This window comes from Manihot esculenta, chromosome 18, assembly GCF_001659605.2.
Source record: "Manihot esculenta cultivar AM560-2 chromosome 18, M.esculenta_v8, whole genome shotgun sequence".
Taxonomy (NCBI): domain Eukaryota; kingdom Viridiplantae; phylum Streptophyta; class Magnoliopsida; order Malpighiales; family Euphorbiaceae; genus Manihot; species Manihot esculenta.
Window position 1 is genome coordinate 4278660 of NC_035178.2, and position 20171 is coordinate 4298830.

The following is a 20171-nucleotide window of genomic DNA, read 5'->3' on the forward strand; positions in this document are numbered from 1 at the left end:
CTGGTGAGAGTGAGTACCAGTTGTACTCACTCTCACCAGACTATTCCCTTAAAGTGGGAGGTCAAGGGTTCGAGCAGTGGGGGAGGCGACCTAATTCCCAGAGGAAGGAATTGGGCCAAATCCACTTGGGAAGAACGGGTTCAAGTCCCGCGAACCAAGGGGACAAATCCTGCCTGGAACCCGTGAGGGTGAAGGGATGTTAAGAGCTGCTCATAGTGGCTGGGCCCAGAGGAAGGTCACGGGCTGTGCGCGGTAACAGTGCCGGGGATCACGTCCGGGCTGTTACATCTGTCATACCATTGGTATGGAGATGATAGCTGAGCTGAATCTCAAGTCAATTTCCCATTTCTTGTAGAAATCTTTAAACTTGGAGCTTGTGAACTGAGTTTTATTATTGGTAATCACTACTTTTGGTATTCTGAATCAGGTGAATATGCTTTTGTTGATGAAAGAGTTTGCTTGTTGGGTAGTGATGGATTGTACTGCCTTAGCTTTCGCTTATTTGCTGAAATGATCTACTGCCACGATTATAAATTTTCTTGACCCGGATACCGGAAAAGGGTCAAGAATGTCTATCTCCTATTGAAAGAAAAGTCAGGGGCTTCTAGTGGCTGCTTGCATTTCTCCCAGAGTTCTTGTGATATTTATATGTATTTGGCATCTTCTACATCTTTGGACAAGTTGCTTCGCATCCTACAATATAATCGGCTAGTAGTACCATTGTCTGACACGATCTTAACTACTAATCCTACAAAAGGATAGGAAACTCTAACAAGACTATTTTATCTAATCATAACTTATTAAAAACATGTACGATGAGAAGATTAACAGAACTACCTATATCCATCAATACTCGCCTTACCTCGTACTGGTTTAGGAGGATCTTAATGACCAGCGAGTCATTTTGAAAGAATCTGATTGCTTTGTTAGCAGGACTGAACCTTGTCTCTTGCTTGGTCCATGGTTCTTGATAGACAAACAGGACATCTTCTGCTACACACTTATTTTTTCCTTTACCTTTATCAGGTCCTCCCGTGATGACATGTACAATTCCGACAATTTCAAGAGATAAAGAGGAAAAAGTTCTCCCTTTTTTTAGGGAGAAAAGAAACAAGAGTCCGGTGCAAATCCAAATGACTGAGAGAGACCGATGGATGTTCCCGGTAATGGAAGCAAATGATGTTGCAGAGATTAGATTGATAATGTAGGCGGAATGGAACTGCTGCGATTGGATAGAACCTGCAAAGAAAATGACATGAGGTGGTGGTGGATACCCACAGTAGCCACTCTTACGCTCAAGTCAGTATACTGAAGAAGAAAATGAACGTAATGAATTGCTTAGAGTTTTTGTATAAGAGAATAGTATACTTTTACTTCCGTAATCCTTCTCCTTTCATACTGTAAGAGGATGGAAATGAATATGATATTTTTCGATAATCCGACAGTGATGTGGTTGGCTGCTTAATATGGGGCATCGCTAGCTAATAGGTTAGTAATCACGCAATTATAAGCACAATGAAAATATACTGAACTGTGTTTGCTAATGATAATTCCGTCGTGTGACTCGCCCTATCGAGAGAAGGACAAATCTTTGAAGATGAACTGAGTGTTAAGGTATCCGAGTCTTTATTTCTTTGAGCTGGCTTGCATTTCTGCTTATCAAGTGCTTACCACATAAACTCATTTTGTAATGATGACTCACTACTTACTTTAAACAATTATTATATAACATTACTTATTAATAAGTTGACAAACTAACTTGTTAATATAGCTGTTCAACTATCATTATTTAGTTTTTTAAAATTAAAATGCATTAGATTTGACTTATTAAAAGATCCCCTTAACAAACAATTCAAAATAACTCAATATTAAATTTATTCTATTTTAAAAATTTTGACACATTGAATTCATTCTCTTTAATGTTCAATTTGACTTGATTCTTTACACCCAGAAACTAACACAATGTTATACTCATGAGATTTTTTTTAGGCATTATTCACAAGGGACTATTGCTATTTTTATAAAAGCAGAAAAAAGTTATTGAATATATTTTTAATTTACTTTGATTTGATTTGATTTGATTTAATTTAATTATTAATAAATTAAATTTATTTATTTTTTAAATTTGATATTTGCATCAAGTTAATTTAATTTCAATTAATATTTTAAGAAAATTTTATTTTTAACAAGCGTTGGTTTTTTTTTTCTTTTGCTTCATTAATTTCTTAAATAATTCGTTAATAAAACAAAAGTAAGAAAGATATGTTTATTATTTTACTAATGCTCCCTTTATCATGAAAAAAAACATTATTTTAAAAATAATTTATTTTTATTTTTTAATTATTATTTATAAATATTTATGCGTAAAAAATTTAAGGGTGCTTATAAATTTTTTAAAATATATCTCATTCGTCTCATAATTTTTATCCATTTTATCTTTTTTTGTCATTGTTCGCTTTTTTTTTTAAATTATAATAACATATAATTTAACTACTATAATTTTATTTAATTTTTAAATTATTTTTCAAAATATCTCTTAATATTTAATAAAATTTAATATATTTAAGATAGATATAATTAAAAAATTAATAAAAAAATTATATTAAAAAGTAACACTTTAATAATTTTTTAAAAAAAAACTATAATAACATATAATTTAACTACTATAATTTTGTTTAATTTTTAAATTCTTTTTGAAAATATCTCTTAATATTTAATAAAATTTAATATATTTAAAATAGATATAATTAAAAAATTAATAAAAAAATTATATTAAAAAGTAACACTTTAATAAAAAAAATTAATTATGAGATGAAAAATATAAAAAATAATTTAAATTTTTTTACCATGAAAAATATTTTTTATCAATAATTTCAAAGTATTTCAAAAGCATATGAAGAAAAACTTTTTTAAAAAAAGTATATTTGTGTGAAATAAACGAGTTTTAATTTATTGTAATAAAATGGTGATGGATTTAATAATAAATAATTCATCATTTATTTTAGGATATTAAATAAAAAAATTTAGACATTTACGGTAATTCACATTATATTCAACATTTTAAATTTTAAATAATAAAATCAAAATTTTTTAATTTGTCATAATTATAATCAAAATAATTAAATTTAATTTATATAAGTGAATGATAAATTATAATATAATTTCTAAAATTTTATATTATTAATAAAATATACATTTCTTTGATTTAAATTTTATATTAAAATTAAATATATTCTATATTTATTATATGTACTATTAAATATATTATATTGAATAACTATTTATTATATTAAACATCACATATAAATAATATATTAAAATATTCCATTTAATGTTTATATTCAATATTATAAATTATGTATATATTTTTTATATTTAAAAAACTTTACTTTCTATTAAAAATATTCTAATTAAAACAAAATATTATATATTTTAAATTGTAAAATTTTATTTTTTTTCATATTTTAAACTTTTTATTAATATTTATAATATTATATAAAAGTGGGAATAGAGAGAATAATAAAATTAATAAAAAAATAATATTATTGTAATAAAAATATATATTAAAGATTATTTTATTATTCAAATACAACCTTAGGGATTATATTGTAATTTACCATTAAGTTATGCAAATTTAACTTAATTTTCTTAATCATAATTATAAGAAATTGAAAATGTTTGTCTTTATTATTAAAATATTAAATATAAATATAAATTTTCGTAAATATTTTTTTATTCTATATTCTTTTATTTTATAAATATATTTTGTGTATTTTTAATTATTTTTATCAATCATAAAATGAAAACGTATTAAGGACAAATTTTAAAGAACCAAACAAATTAAAATTATCAATTAGCTCAAATATATTTCTATCCATAATATTCAATAAATTTGCAATATATAACCTTGAAATGAAATCTGTAAAAAAAAAAAAAAAAAAAAAAAATCTGCAGCAAAATCTTGAAATAGAGCTCATGCGAGAGTGATGACTAATGAGAGAATCCAGGCAAAGCGAAAGGTCGAAGGTTGACCAGACAATCGCCAAGGCAAAAGGTGAATCGAAGAATTTGAGATCTTCAACATGCACCACACACGAGGCCATGTCTCAGAGGGACAATCGCATGATGCGACAACAGGAGCAAACGTATAACATAGGAAGAGAGGAACTATGCAAGAAACTGAAAAATGAGCAGGAAGATAATTAATATTAAAGTAAATTTATTTAGTTAGTTTCGTTTTCATATTGAATTAACCAGATTGAATTTAAAAAATAAAAAATAAAAAATTATTAGCTGGAATTAAATCAACTTAATTTTTAATTATGATATTTTTCATCAATAAAAAGAAAATGTTGGACAGTGACTTGATCATTTCTCTTAACTATTATTGTTGTTGTGATTTATAGATACATCTCTCATAGAGCAATGAGTTTGTAGAGTTCCAATGTTGTGACCACTTTTTCAAGTATTAATGTGTTTGGGTGGCGACATGAGCATCTCACGTTTGTTCATGTTTCCATCAAGCCATCAGATGTGTACCAGGACTTGTCAATTTCTTCCTTGTAACAAAATTTTAGCCACTTTCGTCCACTGTACCATGTAATTACAAAGCGGGTGTCTCTTCGTTTTGCAGCATTTTTATAACGAGAATAGTTCCAATAACCCATCACATTTTCATTAAAAACATTTTATTTTATAATTAAATGTTAGAGTGATTGTCAATAAAATATCAAACACTTTATTTTTTCTCTTTCCGAATTAACATTATTAAAACAACGATATTAATAATAAAAATTTATTGTAAATTATAATAATTTTAATTCCTAATTACAATTATTGCTCTTTAAATAGGAAATTTAAATTTAAATTTATCGACCAAATTTAACTATATTAACTATAAACAGCTGCTGGTATTGATTACAATAAGGTTTCTTTCCCAAGTAAACCAGAGGTGGTGAGCACATGTTGAAATGGTCCAGTTAAGATAACTGGTCCTGATTGCGAAACACCTACCATTTTTAAAGGCAGGGCTTCCTTTTGTATTAAAGCTAGTTTTACTGATTTCCATTTGTTTCCCTTCCTTTTTAGCTCAAGAGAAAAAAGGTCCCCTCCAGCTACAACCCAAATTCCACAACACTCTTCAATGCCAAACCTGACAAAATGTTAATGCAAATATTTTTAGACTTTAAGGTGTGCTGAAATATAATAGAATAGAATAGGCCTTTGAATTTGTTGTCTCAGGTCATAAAATGGAGCCAAGCTATAGCTACAGCCCTCATCTCACCACACTCTATGCATCTTAAATTATTGAAAATAATCAATAAATTAGTGCTTAGCCATAGCTGTTGTAGCCTCTTAGCTAATATAGGAAGGTAGACAAAGAGCAAGCTGCAACTAGAGACTACGGCTCACTGTCCTTCAACACCTGGATGGCCTAACCGCAAACCCTACGTTTCACAGCTTCTTTTCTTATTTTTCCAATAATTTTAATTACTTATATCAATGAAGAGAAATATTTTTATTATTAAAAATAATTTTAAATATTTTATAATTAATATAATTAAAACATTATTTTTATTAGAAGAAGTCTACTCTGTTCTAGAAAGGCCAACCAAACATAATAATGAGAGAAGAAGGGGAGAGGGAGAAATTAATACCATAAGTATTCCCAATTGAGGTAATGATGCTCACGTGACAGGCACTAGCCTATTTTTTTTTATCCTAAAAAAAAATTAATTGACTAACGAATAACTGCAGCCATATGTTGCCTGCCTGGTTGAGTTGCTGACTCAAAAGAAAAAATGAATTTGGTTTTGGTCTTGGAGTTTTCGTTGTTTATAAGGATGAGGCCATAATTACTCGTCTTTCTCTCTCTGGGTTTGAGTAAGAAACTGCTGCGAATTTCCAAGGCAGAGCGGCGCAGCATACAATGTATTGGAAATGACATGGACATGAGACCCATTTATAAATATGTTTCTGTTGTCAACTGAGGTTTTAATTAGCGTGGTAGTTTTGTTGACAGAATAAGAACAGTGGATCACAAATGTCTTGTAATAACAATAGGTTTATTGGGTTACAAGCAAAATCATTAAATAAAAAAAAGAAAAGATAGACTTTGTATATATATCTCCAGGGATCGATGAATATGCATAAAAAAATGCTTCGAGTTATTGTTTTTTTATGGGGGTTTTCTAGGGTTTTACAAGTTCGAAGAGTGTGTAATCCCAAAGGCATGTCTTATCACCTTTTGTTGTTGGTCAAAGTAGACACGAATTAAAATGTTCAAATAGCCACCATGCCTGTCGTCCTTCCGTTGTCCAAGAAATCTTTTACTTTAGTAAACTGCATCTAGGTTTGTGTCTCCTTGTAAAAACCTAGGCTCCAATGTTTTGTAGGCCTTGTCCTCCATCATTTCTAAGCTCATCCAGTCCCCAGTCTCCCATCTCATTGGTCTTTAGTCTCGCTAAAAAAAAAAAAAATTCATTTTTAACCATACACTACAAAAATGAAATGACCATAATAATCTAAGCCTAAATTAAAAGGTTTAATTGAAAATATATACCATAGCTAATGAGTATTCTTTTTCATAGGCTATCATCTTGGATGGTTAACTTCCCAAGACAAACCAAAATAATAAGAATTAAGTTAATAAGGCTTATGTAATTACATATTATTATAGAGTTATCTTGGTTGAAGTTTGGGCTATTCACTCATGGCATCCATTAGCAAAGGGCACCTTTGCAATTTGTGACGAGTGATGACCCAAAACCCTAGAAAAAAGATATGCTTTCATGAACCTAGAGATCTGAGTGTTATATACATTAATTTTGTTGAATATTTATATAAGAAAATGTTTTTGGCAACGAGAAGATGACAAAGACATTACAGAGCAAATGAGGTTGTTAAATCTCACGAACATGTTAATATAACACCTAGAGGCTAGAGATGCTTCTCTTCTCTTCTCACTCTCACATCATCATTTTGTATGGACTACATTTGAGACTATGGACCACGTTTTGGCCTTCCCTATGGGGCCACCTTTTAGGCGTAACTAAAACCCTACTTCCATCTTTATCATTTTACTAAAAATTTTATTTCTATTTTAATTTTTTTATATAATTTTCCATTTGCATGAGGATTTTGAATGAACTTAGGGGTGGGGGTATTTGTGGTAATTAAGAAAGTTACACAAGTGGCCATATATAAAAAAGAAGCAAGAGAGGCTCCCAAATCAAAAGCTTATTGTTAGGTTATGAGCACATGATTCTACGTGAATAGTTATATAGATTAACAAATGGATTTGTTTAGAATAAGATGGCGCATTTAAAAAAAGAGGTAATCACGTGCAGGAGGGATTTTAAAAAAAAGATTGATTAGATAAATGATTAAGGTGGATTCTTTTATTTTATTTTGAAAAGGCGCAATTATCGAATATTCGCACGCATTAGGCCCACTCATTATACTAATTAATTATAATTTTTAGTATTCAGCTGCTTAGCCCCTTTCATGTGAGACTCTCTCGGGATTGACTCCCTCTGCAATTGCTTTCCCACTCTCTTTCTCCTTTTCTTTTCTTTTTTTTTTTATATAATTTATTAAAATTTATTAAACCAAACAACCTTTGTTAATTATATTTTTTAATGATTAATTTAATTGTTATAATTAAATGGATTCATTATTAAATATAATTTAGATAATAATTTGAATTTATTATTGTTTAATTTATTTAAAAAATTACTCATTTATTAAGTCTGTAAACTAGTTCATAAAATTATATACAATATTAAAAGTATAATTAGAATATATAATTATACTTTCTATTTACTTATAATTAAATTAATAGGCTTTTGAAAGCCTATGGAAAATTCATCATACTTGAAGGGTTACTTGGGTCCTAAAATCACTAGCCCATATCTAAAATTAGAAAAAAAAATTAAGAAGCCCATTTATTGGCTAAGAAGTAAGAACTGCAGTACATGCGGGCCTATCTTAGAAGATAGACCTAGTTTGTTAGGCCCGTATTTGATTGAACACTCGAAGCTCACTGGGCCGTGTTTCTGGTCCTGAAGGCTCTGAAATAGAACCTGACATGGACTCTTTATGAACTTTTAATTACTGAATTATTAATATTTTACTACCTTAAACTCAATTTAAAAAAATAAAATCAAACCCTAATATAACTAATTAGGCGAAATTAATTAAGTAGTTAATTTTTGTTGGGAGTAAAAAATTAATTAATTTATTAAATTAATAAATGAAAATGGGGAAAAACACACAGAGAAGAGAAGAAGTGTAGTTGACTTAGGATAGAAGAGTTTTATTGGACCGTGTTATATAAACATGGAAGAAGGTGCCTGCGTCCTTCTACTTCTAGAAGAAGTGGTATCCTTTGAATTGGATTCTCCTAAGAAGCCCACGCAGGTAAAAGTAAAACTCTCCATGCTTTTATTTCCCCTTTCTAGTTTCACTGGGTTCACAAACCCTAGAAATTTTCTAGGGTTTTTCTTCCCAATTTGGGGGTTTTAATTTTAGGGCTTTTCAGAATTCTCTGCGATTAGGGTTTTTGCTGACGGGATTCATGATGGATAACGATAAAGCCAAGTTATTTGTTGGAGGTATATCTCGGGACACCAGTGAAGATGCTCTCAAAGCTCACTTTGCTAAGTATGGTACTGTTTTAACTTCTGTTGTTGCCAAGGACAAGTACACCAGAAGCCCTAGAGGCTTTGGCTTTGTAACTTTCTCTGATCCTACCTGCGCTGATAAAGCCCTTCAAGATTCTCATGTAATACTAGGAAGAACGGTCAGTTTCAGCTACCTTTTGGCACTCTTTATATGATTTTATGTGTTTTATTATGTTCTAAATAAAGTTTGTGCGTAATTATTGACTTCATGTGCTGCGTCTTTTCTGAGAAATGGAGATGAAAATTACCCGTAGAAAACTGTGTTTCCTCCTTTTTCTTTCCTTTACATAATTTTTGTGTTCCAGTGTTTTTGGCTGATAGAATTTAACATTTTTATCGGTAATTCGTGCACAATGGAAGATGTAAAAAATTTTCTTGGTTGGTTTTTGTCAAAATCATGGGAAGTTTTAGATTGTATTTTCTGGTTTGATTTATTATAAGAGTGGAATTGTATGTATTCCCTGTTCCCTTGGGGGCTTTTTTATTTATCAGTATTATTTATTCAATTTAGGTAGAAGTGAAGAAAGCTATACCCAAAAGTGAACAGTTGCAATTACAACAGCTTCAGCAGCAACAATTCCCCAATCAACAAAAGAGTAGTGGGTTCAGCGAGAATGGTAGCAATAGTAATGGGAATGATTGCCTTAGGACTAAAAAGATCTTTGTAGGGGGTCTTTCATCTAGTCTAACTGAGGAACAGTTTCATAATTACTTTCAGAGATTTGGTAAGATAGTAGATGTAGTTGTGATGCAAGACCCCTTAACCAACAGGCCAAGGGGCTTTGGGTTTGTCACTTATGATTCTGAAGAATCTGTTGAGAAGGTAATGTTGAATAATTTTCATGATTTATATGGTAGGCTTGTGGAGGTTAAGAGGGCTGTGCCAAAGGAAGGTATTAGTGGTAGCAACAATAACCGTGTTGCAAAAGGAGGTGTGAGATGGTTTTCTGCTAAGTCTTCTCAACCTGGAAATTATGTTTCTTATGGTCCTGGATATGAAGTTCTTTCAGGCCATGTTCCTATTCATTGGTATAGTGGTGTTGGAGGGTGTTTTTACGGAACAGGCTTCTATGGTGGTTACCCTGCGGTAGGATGTAGCAGATCTGACTTTGGATTTACACCAGTTGGCCCAAGGAGCCCTTGGAATGGTCCTGTGTTGATTGCTGCCACGATGTATCCTCCACCATATAGCAGTGCTTTTCTTTATCCAGCTTACACAAATGGTGTTGTTGGCCTTATGGGTATGACTGTGAGTGAGTACAGTGGGATTGATGGACATAATGGGAATGGGAAACTGAATGGGGATCATGGTGGCAATGAACAACTGCCACCTAGTGCTACAGTGTCTCCGATTGAAGGCGTAGAGTCAGGAGTTGATTCTTCAGGTCTGAATGGTAGTGATGGTGGTGCATCTAGCTAACAAAATTGAATAGGTCTATGAACAGCTGAAGCCTTTACCTGTAGGTAGTTGCAGTTGACTATCCTGTACACATTTTTCATGGACATTGAAGTGCTAGGAAATTCTTTCACTGATGGGGTCGGGGACATCTTAACTATACTGTTCAGATGTCCGTTTCTCATGTGCCAATTCTATTTCATAGATGTGTTGCTTGCTGTGTGTCTTTGTAGTTTCAAGCATTTGTAAGTACATCATTCAGTCATCTATAACATAAATGCATTTAAATCTAACTTAGAAAAAAAGAGAATGTTTCTCGGCCTTTTTCAAGGAGGTCGCACGAGTTATAATGTGATTGTATTGCATATGGCAACTTCACATTCATGTATACGCGTAATGTCTTTTATGTTCAGTTTTCATTTCTTTATGCATGTACGGCTCAAATAAACTGAACCAGGGCCCAATCCCCATGCCTACCTGATCAACTTTTTAGACTGAACCAATCATCAACCTCGTTGACGGCCCTATCATTAAAAAGATTCTGATGAAATTATTAAATACCAAAATTAACTCTTTTTTTTTTAATTTATTTTGATTATTGATTAAAGAAACGTAGACTCGAATTTAATTTTACCGTACAAGCGACATGTTTTAACCAGGTTTGCGCCAAAATCAAGGTCATCGAGGAGGAGGAGAATAAGATTTAAAAAAACAAAAGAAACTACCGTTAAAATTTAACGTCAGTTGTTTTATTTAGAAAAATGTATTAAAATATTGGTAATCGTTAAAGTTTATTAAATTTTATCGTAAATTATTTAGTTAATTTATATTAAAAATAAAAATTAATAAATAATTAATTAATAGATTTTTTAAAATAATAAAAATTTGTAATATATTTTTTAAAATAAAAAATTAATTAGTGAATTTTGCGTAGGTATTAAATAGTTAATTTAAAAAAATATATAAAAATAGAAAGACTAATTGTGGATGAGATTTTATCCAGTCAGAAAAAAAGAAACACAAAGAGCAATGAACCGCACAATCAACAAACTTTGAGAAAACGGCCTATTAAGCGCAATCGGAAGGCAATTGGGAATTGAGAAAAAATGCTGCTGGTGAGCCAAGGTCCTGGAGGAGCTCTGTCTGCCAGAAAATGTACTCGCATATCCCCTCTTCCATTCGCCCACAAAAATCCACCTCTCTTCTCCAACATCACTGGACCCAAATTCATTTCCAGGAGACCACCCTTTCATCTCAATCTCGCTAAGCCTGATGGAGGTATAGATTCTACCTCTACAACCAAGCAGCCTCTTTCTAACAACAATTCTCCTCCTCCTCCTCCTCCTCCTCCCTCTTTTACCAGGGACGACCCTGTTTTCGTCGGCCCAGAGAGTGTTCCTTTGGAAGGCGTCATCCAGTTTGATAAGCTCGACTCTTCTTCCCGTCTGGACAAATGGGGGTAATTTGATTCTAATTTCTTCTTCTATTTTTTTTCTCTCCCCCCCCCCCCCCCCAAAAAAAAAAAAAAAAAAAAAAGAAAAAGAAAAAAAGACTTGTTATTCAATTCATTCTTTTCATGTTGCCTCCCTTACCTCAAAATTATGTTGCAGTCGAGTGGCTTTGTTTTCTGGCGGAGATGTATTGGCTTTGGTTTTGTTTTCTGCAATTGGGAGATTTAGCCATGGTTTCCCAGTTTTTGACTTCGAGACGCTGCGCACTGCTGACCCTTTTATCGCTGGTATACACATATATGTGCTTTTGTTATTTAGTTATTTATTTTCTGATTTAAATTTTAACAAATTGAATGTGGGTTAAAAATGAGCAGGTTGGTTTCTGGGTGCTTACTTCCTTGGGGGTTATGGTGAAGATGGCCGTGGAATGAATGGTGTTTCTAAAGCTGTGGTTGCTGCCGTTAAATCATGGGCTCTGGGCATTCCTGTGAGTTTCTGTTGGGCCTAATGTTTCCACAAGTGAATAATTTGCACGTAACATTAGGAAGACTTCACTTAATTGTAATATCAGAGTAACTATGTGCTTAACTTGATGTGTAAGACTTGAACCGCATTGATTTTCTCCTATTGGAAATATCTGGTTAGTAGATCCTGTTATATGCTATTGAATTATCATGGGAATTCATGTTTGACTTTTGATTAGGAGCGATGAGATTATCATATGAATTCATACTTGAACCTCATTGATTTTTCTCCGTGAACTTGTTTACTTTATGCAAATATTTGAGAAGTCTACATGCCAACTGTTAGAGCAGTAGCTCTAACGAGAGCAGGACTAGGAATAGAGAAGAAGAAGAAGAGGAAGAGAAGAATGTTTGGATAGAGAGAAGAGAAAGTAGAGGGAAGCAGGCTCTATTTGTATTGACGTCTCTGAATGCTTTACATGTGCATTACACTCAGATATATATTAGTTCTCAGTAACTAACTTACCAGCTGTAACGATCTCTAGCTCTAACAACCTCTAGCTCTAGCTATAACAACTTATAACAGCTATAGTATTTTCCCTGCTATACATTTTATTCCCTCCTATTTCTGTATTTCTTTCTATAATACGTGACACTGACATAGTCTTTTATGAGTCCATTAATGCCTTTTAGTACACCTAGGTGTTATTATTTTATTGATTTTGCTAAGAAAAATATTATTTGATGGGACTGTTTGGCTGATTATTAAAATTGAATTCACATATTCTGTTTCACATACCTTCACATGGTAGCACTGCAAATCCAGACATTGTTGAAAGGTCAGTCCTAAACAAACATGACATTGAATAACTGTAAATCCTTTAATGACATAAAGCTGAGGTATTCCTCACTCTTGTGGTGATGACACGTTTTGTAAATGGTTCTACTGAACAATTTTATCACATGGATGAAAAAACATTACCTTTAGTGAATAGTTTGAGAGTCTCTATCGAGTATTTTCATAATAAATATACTAGTGGAGGAGAGGGAGCACTGAGTGGAGCTTCCACTGGCTAAGCTTGTCACAGAACAAAAGGCTCCATTTCTAAATGCATTAAACATCTACTGGAAAAGCCATTTATGAGACACTATAATTAAACTATGCCTATGGTTTAATTGAATGGCAAGAGGAAGCTACAAATGTTTACCAAGAGGAAGCTACAAATGTTTAGGGCCGCAATAGCTTTCTAAACTGTTCATGCCCCATCTGTGCATTGAGAGTCCATTGGCCTCATGCTGCTCACTAGAGATCTGTCTAGAACTATGAGCAGAAGTCATATAACTTTGTTTTATTGGTTTTCTCTTAGGTGGCTAAATTATTATCCTCAATCACATGCTGCAGAATGCTAGTAACAGACATCTAATTGCTTCTGTTTGTTTAAGATAGACATGTAAAAAGTTAGAATTCACTACTTTCTCTTACATGCATGTCAGCTTGAAGACATTGTAAATATTTGCCTTGTTCATCGTTAAAAAATAAGTGTGCTGCATCAATGAAGCGATTTTTATTTCTCAAGTGACGTTAGGTCTTTAAGATTTAAGTTTCTCCTCCTGTGCCTTGCTACCCTTAATTCAGTGGTTTTCGTTTTCAGTTTTATTTACATGACTTGTAATTTAAACAGCCCATCATGCTGTAAGTAAACTAACTCCTTTCTTTCCCATCTACCTCGCTGAGCAGCTGGGACTAGTCATAAGGGCAGTAATATCAGGACACGCTCCACCTTTTACTTTTATTTTAGTAACAATGGGAAGCACTGCTGTTTTACTTGTTGGATTGAGGGCACTATTATCCAGCATTCTTCCTAATAATGAGAGCAAGAAGGATGATGTATACCGGCATGGTAGCCCTTTTGAACTATTTGAGGTATTCAGTTTTCATGTTCAAGTAATCTTTTGCACCTTGATGTATGGAAGTTCTTTCATTCTTTGTGAAGAAATTGTTATTTTCTTTTTTGGTAATGGTACTTGCAAATCATTTTAAGTGGGGATGCTTGCTGTACTTCATGAGAGGAGCTTTGTTATGAAGAAATTGCTAATTTCTGTTTTATTTCTCCATATAATGATTTAGCCTCTGCAAGCAATTTTGTTTGTCCTATCTTTTGAAAATTGAATTTCATGAGAGCAGCATGTTCAATGAGACTTAGAAAAACATATTAGCTGCTCCTTTCTTTTCTTTTCTATGTTATAATTGCATGTCCCTATTTGTGTTTTTTTTTCTCGTTTGATAGCTTAAGCTGGTTTTTATGCTTCTCCTAATACTTTGAGACATTGATTACTAATATTGCTAATGGTTGCAGTTGCTCACATCATTAGTACGACGGTGGTGATTGTGGTAGCTTGTATGATGTTATGTCTCTCAAGGCATCAGCAGTTTCAGTTTTGACTTCATACTCTTTGTTGTTACCTGCTACCAATATATGGGTATGACAAAAATCCTGGATCATTGGATCTTGAATTTCAATATTTTGCTTGAGCTATCCTTTGAATGTATTCTGCTGTTTAATTTTAAGATATAAAAAATGGCATATCGAGTATGAGTGCTAGAGATTATAATTGTCAAATCGATAATGGAATCAAGAATCAAAATCTTCATTTTATGGATCGAGAGTCAGGAATTGAATCGAATAGTAAGATTTGATAAAAAAAATTATAAAAATCAATTAAAAATAATATATGTTCTAAAATTAAGAAAAAAAAGTATCATAATGACATATTTTGATAAATATAGAATTATCATTTATCTAATTAGAAATATTTTTTATAATAGAGTAATATGTATTTATTATGTTATATAGTTTTATGTTATAAATTATGAACTTTGAAATTGAAGACAGTTATTATTATACATATGCTGAAACTTTTATTTAAATTTGATTAAATAATTAAATAGTAAAAAAAGATAGTAGGTTAGAATATTATTGATATAAATTGTCATAACTTGATAACTATAAGTAGTTAAATAAATTAACTAAAAAGAAAAAAAAAAGAAGAGGAAGAAGAAAAAGAAGAGATGGTGGAAGAACAAATAGCTAAGAAAAGGTTTTATATACACTTTTTTGTAGCAAAAATGAATGGATCTTAAATTTTGGAAATATAAGGTCAGACTATCTCTTTATAAATAACTAATTGAATCGGGAAGACTTGGTCTGTTCATATTGATTCTCCAGATTCCCTATCAATTTTTTTTATTGTCTTAATTCACGTACATTTGCCATTTACCCCATAGATTTGAATCACTAGCAAGTGAAATCAAATTGAGAATCTTACGATTCAAATCAAGAATTATAAGATTTAGATACATTTAAGATTCACTCTATAAATTCAAATCAATTTGTTGAAAAATAGATTAGAATCGTAAGATTCTAACAATAATACTATAGATCATTTAGATTGCTTTATACCAACTCTATTTCTTACTTGTTTGAACTCTCATCTGATGTTTTGGGTTGACCCAAGCATACTTTCGTGGACAATTAATGTAAGATGGAAGCAAGCCACTTCCTAGAGTAGAGGTGAAGAAATATTATCGTTGAAGCATGTAACAAAGTAGGAGCCTTTGGGGTTACTAATTGATGCTTGAGAATTTATGTGGTGTTTAAGGAGCCTCTGGATAGGCAAAGCTTTTCAGCATGTTTGAGAATTTTGGGAAGTATAATTATTTATCTTACATAAGCATATTATATTATCACAAGAGAATTTTATTAAATGTATCAAAAGGTCATAATGTTATCATCACAAGAGAATATTAGTATCAAAAGGTTAGCATATTATTATCACAACATAATATCAATTTATCATTTTAATGTTTATCAGCATGCTCTTTTTTCTACAACACATTATATGACCTAAAAGAAAGAGAACTTTCATTTGAGTAGTTCACGGTATCTGTATATACAGATTGTCAACGATTGTCAGTGAGTATATGGATTGTTGAGTACTGTATAGAATCAGAAAAGGTTAGACCATGGATGAACTCAAGGTCGTTGGGGCTAATTTTTGCCATAGAAAAGGTGTCAAGATCATGGTTCAATAATTTCCTTTTTCCTCTTCAATTATGACAGATTATAAATTCCTTTTTTTTTTTGCTTTTCTTTTGGGTGAAGGTTGTTTTTTTGGTATCATCACTGCCTTATGAGCCCATGTATGGAAACAAAAGTGCGCATGAGAAATTGTATGATTTATATTAGCAACTCGTATGAACTACCCCCCTGAGGGTAAATATATATACTGTATTCTAATTCTGCTGCTGATGCTGGAAGGTCTGGAATGTCTGTCGGATTCTTCTATTGCATATAATTATGCTGATGCATAGGGGGCATGTACCTTGCTATCTCAGTTAATCAGTTGTACTTTTTGCAGTTCGCCTGCAGGGAAAGTTAGCAAAAGAACTGAGTTTTGTATTTATTGGTTGTCTATGTGAGGGCATTGAGAAAAGTTACCCTATTAGCTAGAAGGATTCACATTCTACTGTTTTTTTCTCCTGCTGCTGCTTGTTTTTTTCCAAAAAAAAAAAAAAATCTCAGATTATGGTGCAAGCTGGTTCTGTGCAACTTGATGGGCATCATACATGAGTTTGAATGCTTGCGAAGCTAATTACAATTTCTATGGCATTAAGCTTTATCCTTCTTTGCATTGTAAACTATTGCGGTAAAACTATAGGAGAAATCTGATTTAGATATCTTTTACCGAGACCAAAAAGCACATGCTTGTTTTTATCCCTTCTTGGATTAAAGTTTGGTGACGAGAGATCTTCTCTAGTTGATTGCTTAGAACTTGGTAACATATTGTCTGAGTCGAGGACTAGAAAATCACATGAAAGTGTGAGAAAATTCTTGTTAATGACAGGAAAATGCCTCCCCAGGATGCCAAACTGTCCAACAGGAGGAGCATTTTTGCGTAATTACATGGAGTAGTGATTAGACATCTAGGAGAAGCAAGGACTACGGGTGATACTAATCCTGGTGAATCCCATCAGCCAGAATGTGAAAATAGTAGTTTTTGCGGAATTTGAATTTTTCTCCTCGTGCAGCTAACCCAAAACCCGTGTGTGTTTGGCCATCACATATGGTTATGATCACCTATTTACTCATGCCAGGTCCCTAACAGAATTCCCTTTCCTAATACAAATTGCTCAATGAGCTGTAATCAAGCCGTTCGTTATACACTCTCAGCTAAAGAAGCGTGAAGAAGACATTCCTCCTATGCACCGTATCAGTTAACTTGCTGCACACCGTATTATTCAGCTCCTTTTATTCCTTCATTTATTCTAATAAAACGCGTCGTATCAATTATCTCCCCTTTAAAATGTTCTTTGTCTTCAAGAAACTAAACTAAGAAATCGAGCTTGAATATCTTTAGCATACTCCCAAGTGGCATCAGCTGGAGAAGACCATGTCCAGTGAATGAGCCACTGAGTGGCTGCTTGATTCCTACGTTTGACTATCCTCCTCTTCAAGACAGCTTGAGGGTATGGAATAGCATAGACAAGGGAAGCACGTAAGTCCAGAGAGGCATCCACAGAAGCATAAGCAGATTTGAGCAAAGACACATGAAAAGCATTGTGAATTTTTGCATCAGGGGGTAACTGGAATCTGTAAGCAACCTTTCCAATTTTTCCAATAATTGGAAAAGGTCCATAATACTTCTTCCTGAGCTTGTGACTGGAATGAGGAACAAAATGCTGTATAAATGGCTGTAACTTCATGCACAGTTTATATAAATCAACTAAAGGAGGCTTAAAGCCCAAGAACTAGAAAATCCTAATGTTGCTAGGAGGGAGAACAATAACTTGGTAATGGCTCGCTGAAAATGATATTGGCAAAGGTACACAACTTTGGCCAAAAAAAAAAAAAAAACACTATTGAAGTACATATTTATTAAATTTAAGTTAGATTTAACCCATTCTAAAATTTAATTTAAGGAAAGCATTGTCCAAAAGTCTTGTAAGGGGCATACTATATTGTTTCAAACCGATTTGAGACCTAATAATTTTTTAAATTGTTTCAAAGAATTACTGCAATAATATTAAATGGTGGCGTTGTGAGCTCCATGATTTAATTACATTTACAAGTTAAATCATTATAGGGCAAATGGGTGAAGTTTGTTCAACTGGAAAGGACCCAAATGTTCTCCATCATGCCAAGGGTTTCAGATAATTTGGGATTTGCATTGACATCCTTTTTGGTGACATTCCTGGTCAGTAGAAACAAAATTTATTTCGACTCAGGAAGCCGTAACAGGTAACATCCCCATTAGTCTTCTATTCTCCCATTGACAAGCAAAGTGGCAATAAATGGTTAAAGCTTCTGAGGCCAATACATCATCAAACATTTAATGCTAGATCATGGCAACTAAGTGGGCAGTGGACGAGCAAAACTAATGTTCCAGTGGGAACACACCCCATCTTGGCTAAATTTCCACTTTGAAATCTTTTTTGCACTCTTTTATGAATTGTGATCTCTAGTAGAGCATAGGGTAGCCGTAGCATATGGCTGGTTCTACTCTTTTTTTCTTGAAAATGTGCATCCTTCTTGCAAGTTCTGTTTTTTAGGTTCTTCCATTATTGTTATAGTCTTAACAAAAGAAGGAAACTAATGGTTTCTCATAACCAATCACTTAGCTGTCCCTTGATTGAAAGAAGCAGAAATCTCCCTAGAGGAAGCAGGGAGAGAATCTAAGGTGATTGAGACATCACAAATGGGCTTAGATTTTGACATTTCATCGCATATCAATGAGAAAAAAAAAAATAAAAAAAAAAGAAGGTTTGAAGTATGGCATGCAAAAGAGCCTTAATGGTAACTCAGTCTAATGTCTCTCTCTCTCTATTTGAGCAGTGTTAAGGAGTTGTTCGTTTTTTGTAGGAGGGTAATAAAGCAGCATTTTCAACAGGAAAAGGGAACAGTGTGACAGCACTTGCTGTCCTTCTCAGTTGGGCTTAGCCATCTGGCAGAGTGATCTCAGATGAATAATCTTCTTGCTTTCTGCTGACCCACCTATTGCTCATTGGCCTTAGTTTCTGCTGACTTGCTGTGATCTTTCTTTAGATTTTGTGTTACTCACGTGATTCTATTAAATCCTTACCGCATTAAATTCCCTCCTCCTGTCCCTCTGCCCTCAGACTTAAAACCAGTTGACGCATTAATTCAAAAAGATTAAAACATCGCAAAACTTAGCCAACTTAAACTTCCAAAACCAGATGTACACACAAGCACTGAACCTTAAAACAAAAATGATTAACCCTTTCCTTGTTACACTTGCCAGATCTTGGAATAGAAGGGAAGTAAGTTGGAAGGACTTTGGATACTAGGAGGAGTAACAAAGAGATAACCAACTAAACAACAGAATTTTAGCTGTTAATTTGAAATTTCTTAGTTTTAGCTACTATACCTACCAAACAAAGCCTTAGATTATGATCAGAACTTTGCTCATTATAAATAATAATAATACTAACAACAACTAGAAGCATTCAATTTCTACGAATTGAATACCAAATTTGTGTCAGCTGGAGTTGAGTAGTTGGGTATGTGGAGCTTATGTCCTCCAGTCGAGTCCCTACGCAACAGTGAACTGTTTTCTACTGTTATTGTCTTCCTTAAGGGAGTTTTTGTCTTTTTCCCTTCTATCTCTCACCTTTTCTTTCACAACAATATGGCTTCTATATCCCTTCAATTCAATGACGCTCTATTTGAACAGGCTGAGGGAAGCACAAGGGATATGTATGAAAGGAAAAAAAATGTTATAATAATAAAATTATTGAATTTATTTTCATAGTTAGGATTTGACTGATGTTTACTATTTGGATATAACATTATTGAAAGGTGCAAAATAAGAAATTAATTATCTTTTAAAAATAAAAAAAAATAAAAGTGTATATGCAGTCAGAGCTAGGGTGAGCATTCGGTCGGTTCGGTTTAAAATCAAATCGAACTGAATAAATCGAAAACCGAAATTTTAGTGTTTATGAAAATCGAATCGAATCGATTTTGATCAGAAACCGAATCGAACCGAACCGGTCTGATTCGGTTCGGTTCGATTCGATTTGATCGATTTTGATTTTTAATAATTTTTTTATTTTTTACACTTTATTTTTAATATTTTAAAATTTAATTAAAATATT

General features: G+C 32.6%; 2 protein-coding genes across 4 annotated transcripts; both read left to right on the forward strand.

Moving 5' to 3' along the window:
- Positions 1 to 8284: 8284 nt before the first annotated feature.
- Positions 8285 to 10373, forward strand: LOC110607075 (RNA-binding protein 1). Its single transcript, XM_021746132.2, has 3 exons — positions 8285 to 8421; positions 8543 to 8803; positions 9196 to 10373. Exons 1-3 carry the CDS (start codon positions 8341 to 8343, stop codon positions 10102 to 10104), a joined length of 1251 nt encoding a protein of 416 aa, XP_021601824.1. The 5' UTR covers positions 8285 to 8340; the 3' UTR covers positions 10105 to 10373.
- A 733-nt stretch (positions 10374 to 11106) lies between these two features.
- Positions 11107 to 18788, forward strand: LOC110606861. Of its 3 annotated transcripts, none has more exons than XR_006349480.1 (6): positions 11107 to 11539; positions 11691 to 11818; positions 11906 to 12018; positions 13734 to 13919; positions 14353 to 14476; positions 16159 to 18788. XR_006349480.1 is itself a non-coding variant. In XM_043953607.1 (5 exons), exons 1-5 carry the CDS (start codon positions 11187 to 11189, stop codon positions 14380 to 14382), a joined length of 810 nt encoding a protein of 269 aa, XP_043809542.1. In that variant the 5' UTR covers positions 11107 to 11186; the 3' UTR covers positions 14383 to 14600. The 3 variants fall into 3 exon arrangements, 1 of the variants encoding a protein (XP_043809542.1); XR_006349479.1 differs by having other exon boundaries at positions 16415 to 18788; XM_043953607.1 differs by lacking the exon at positions 16159 to 18788 and having other exon boundaries at positions 14353 to 14600.
- Positions 18789 to 20171: the final 1383 nt, after the last annotated feature.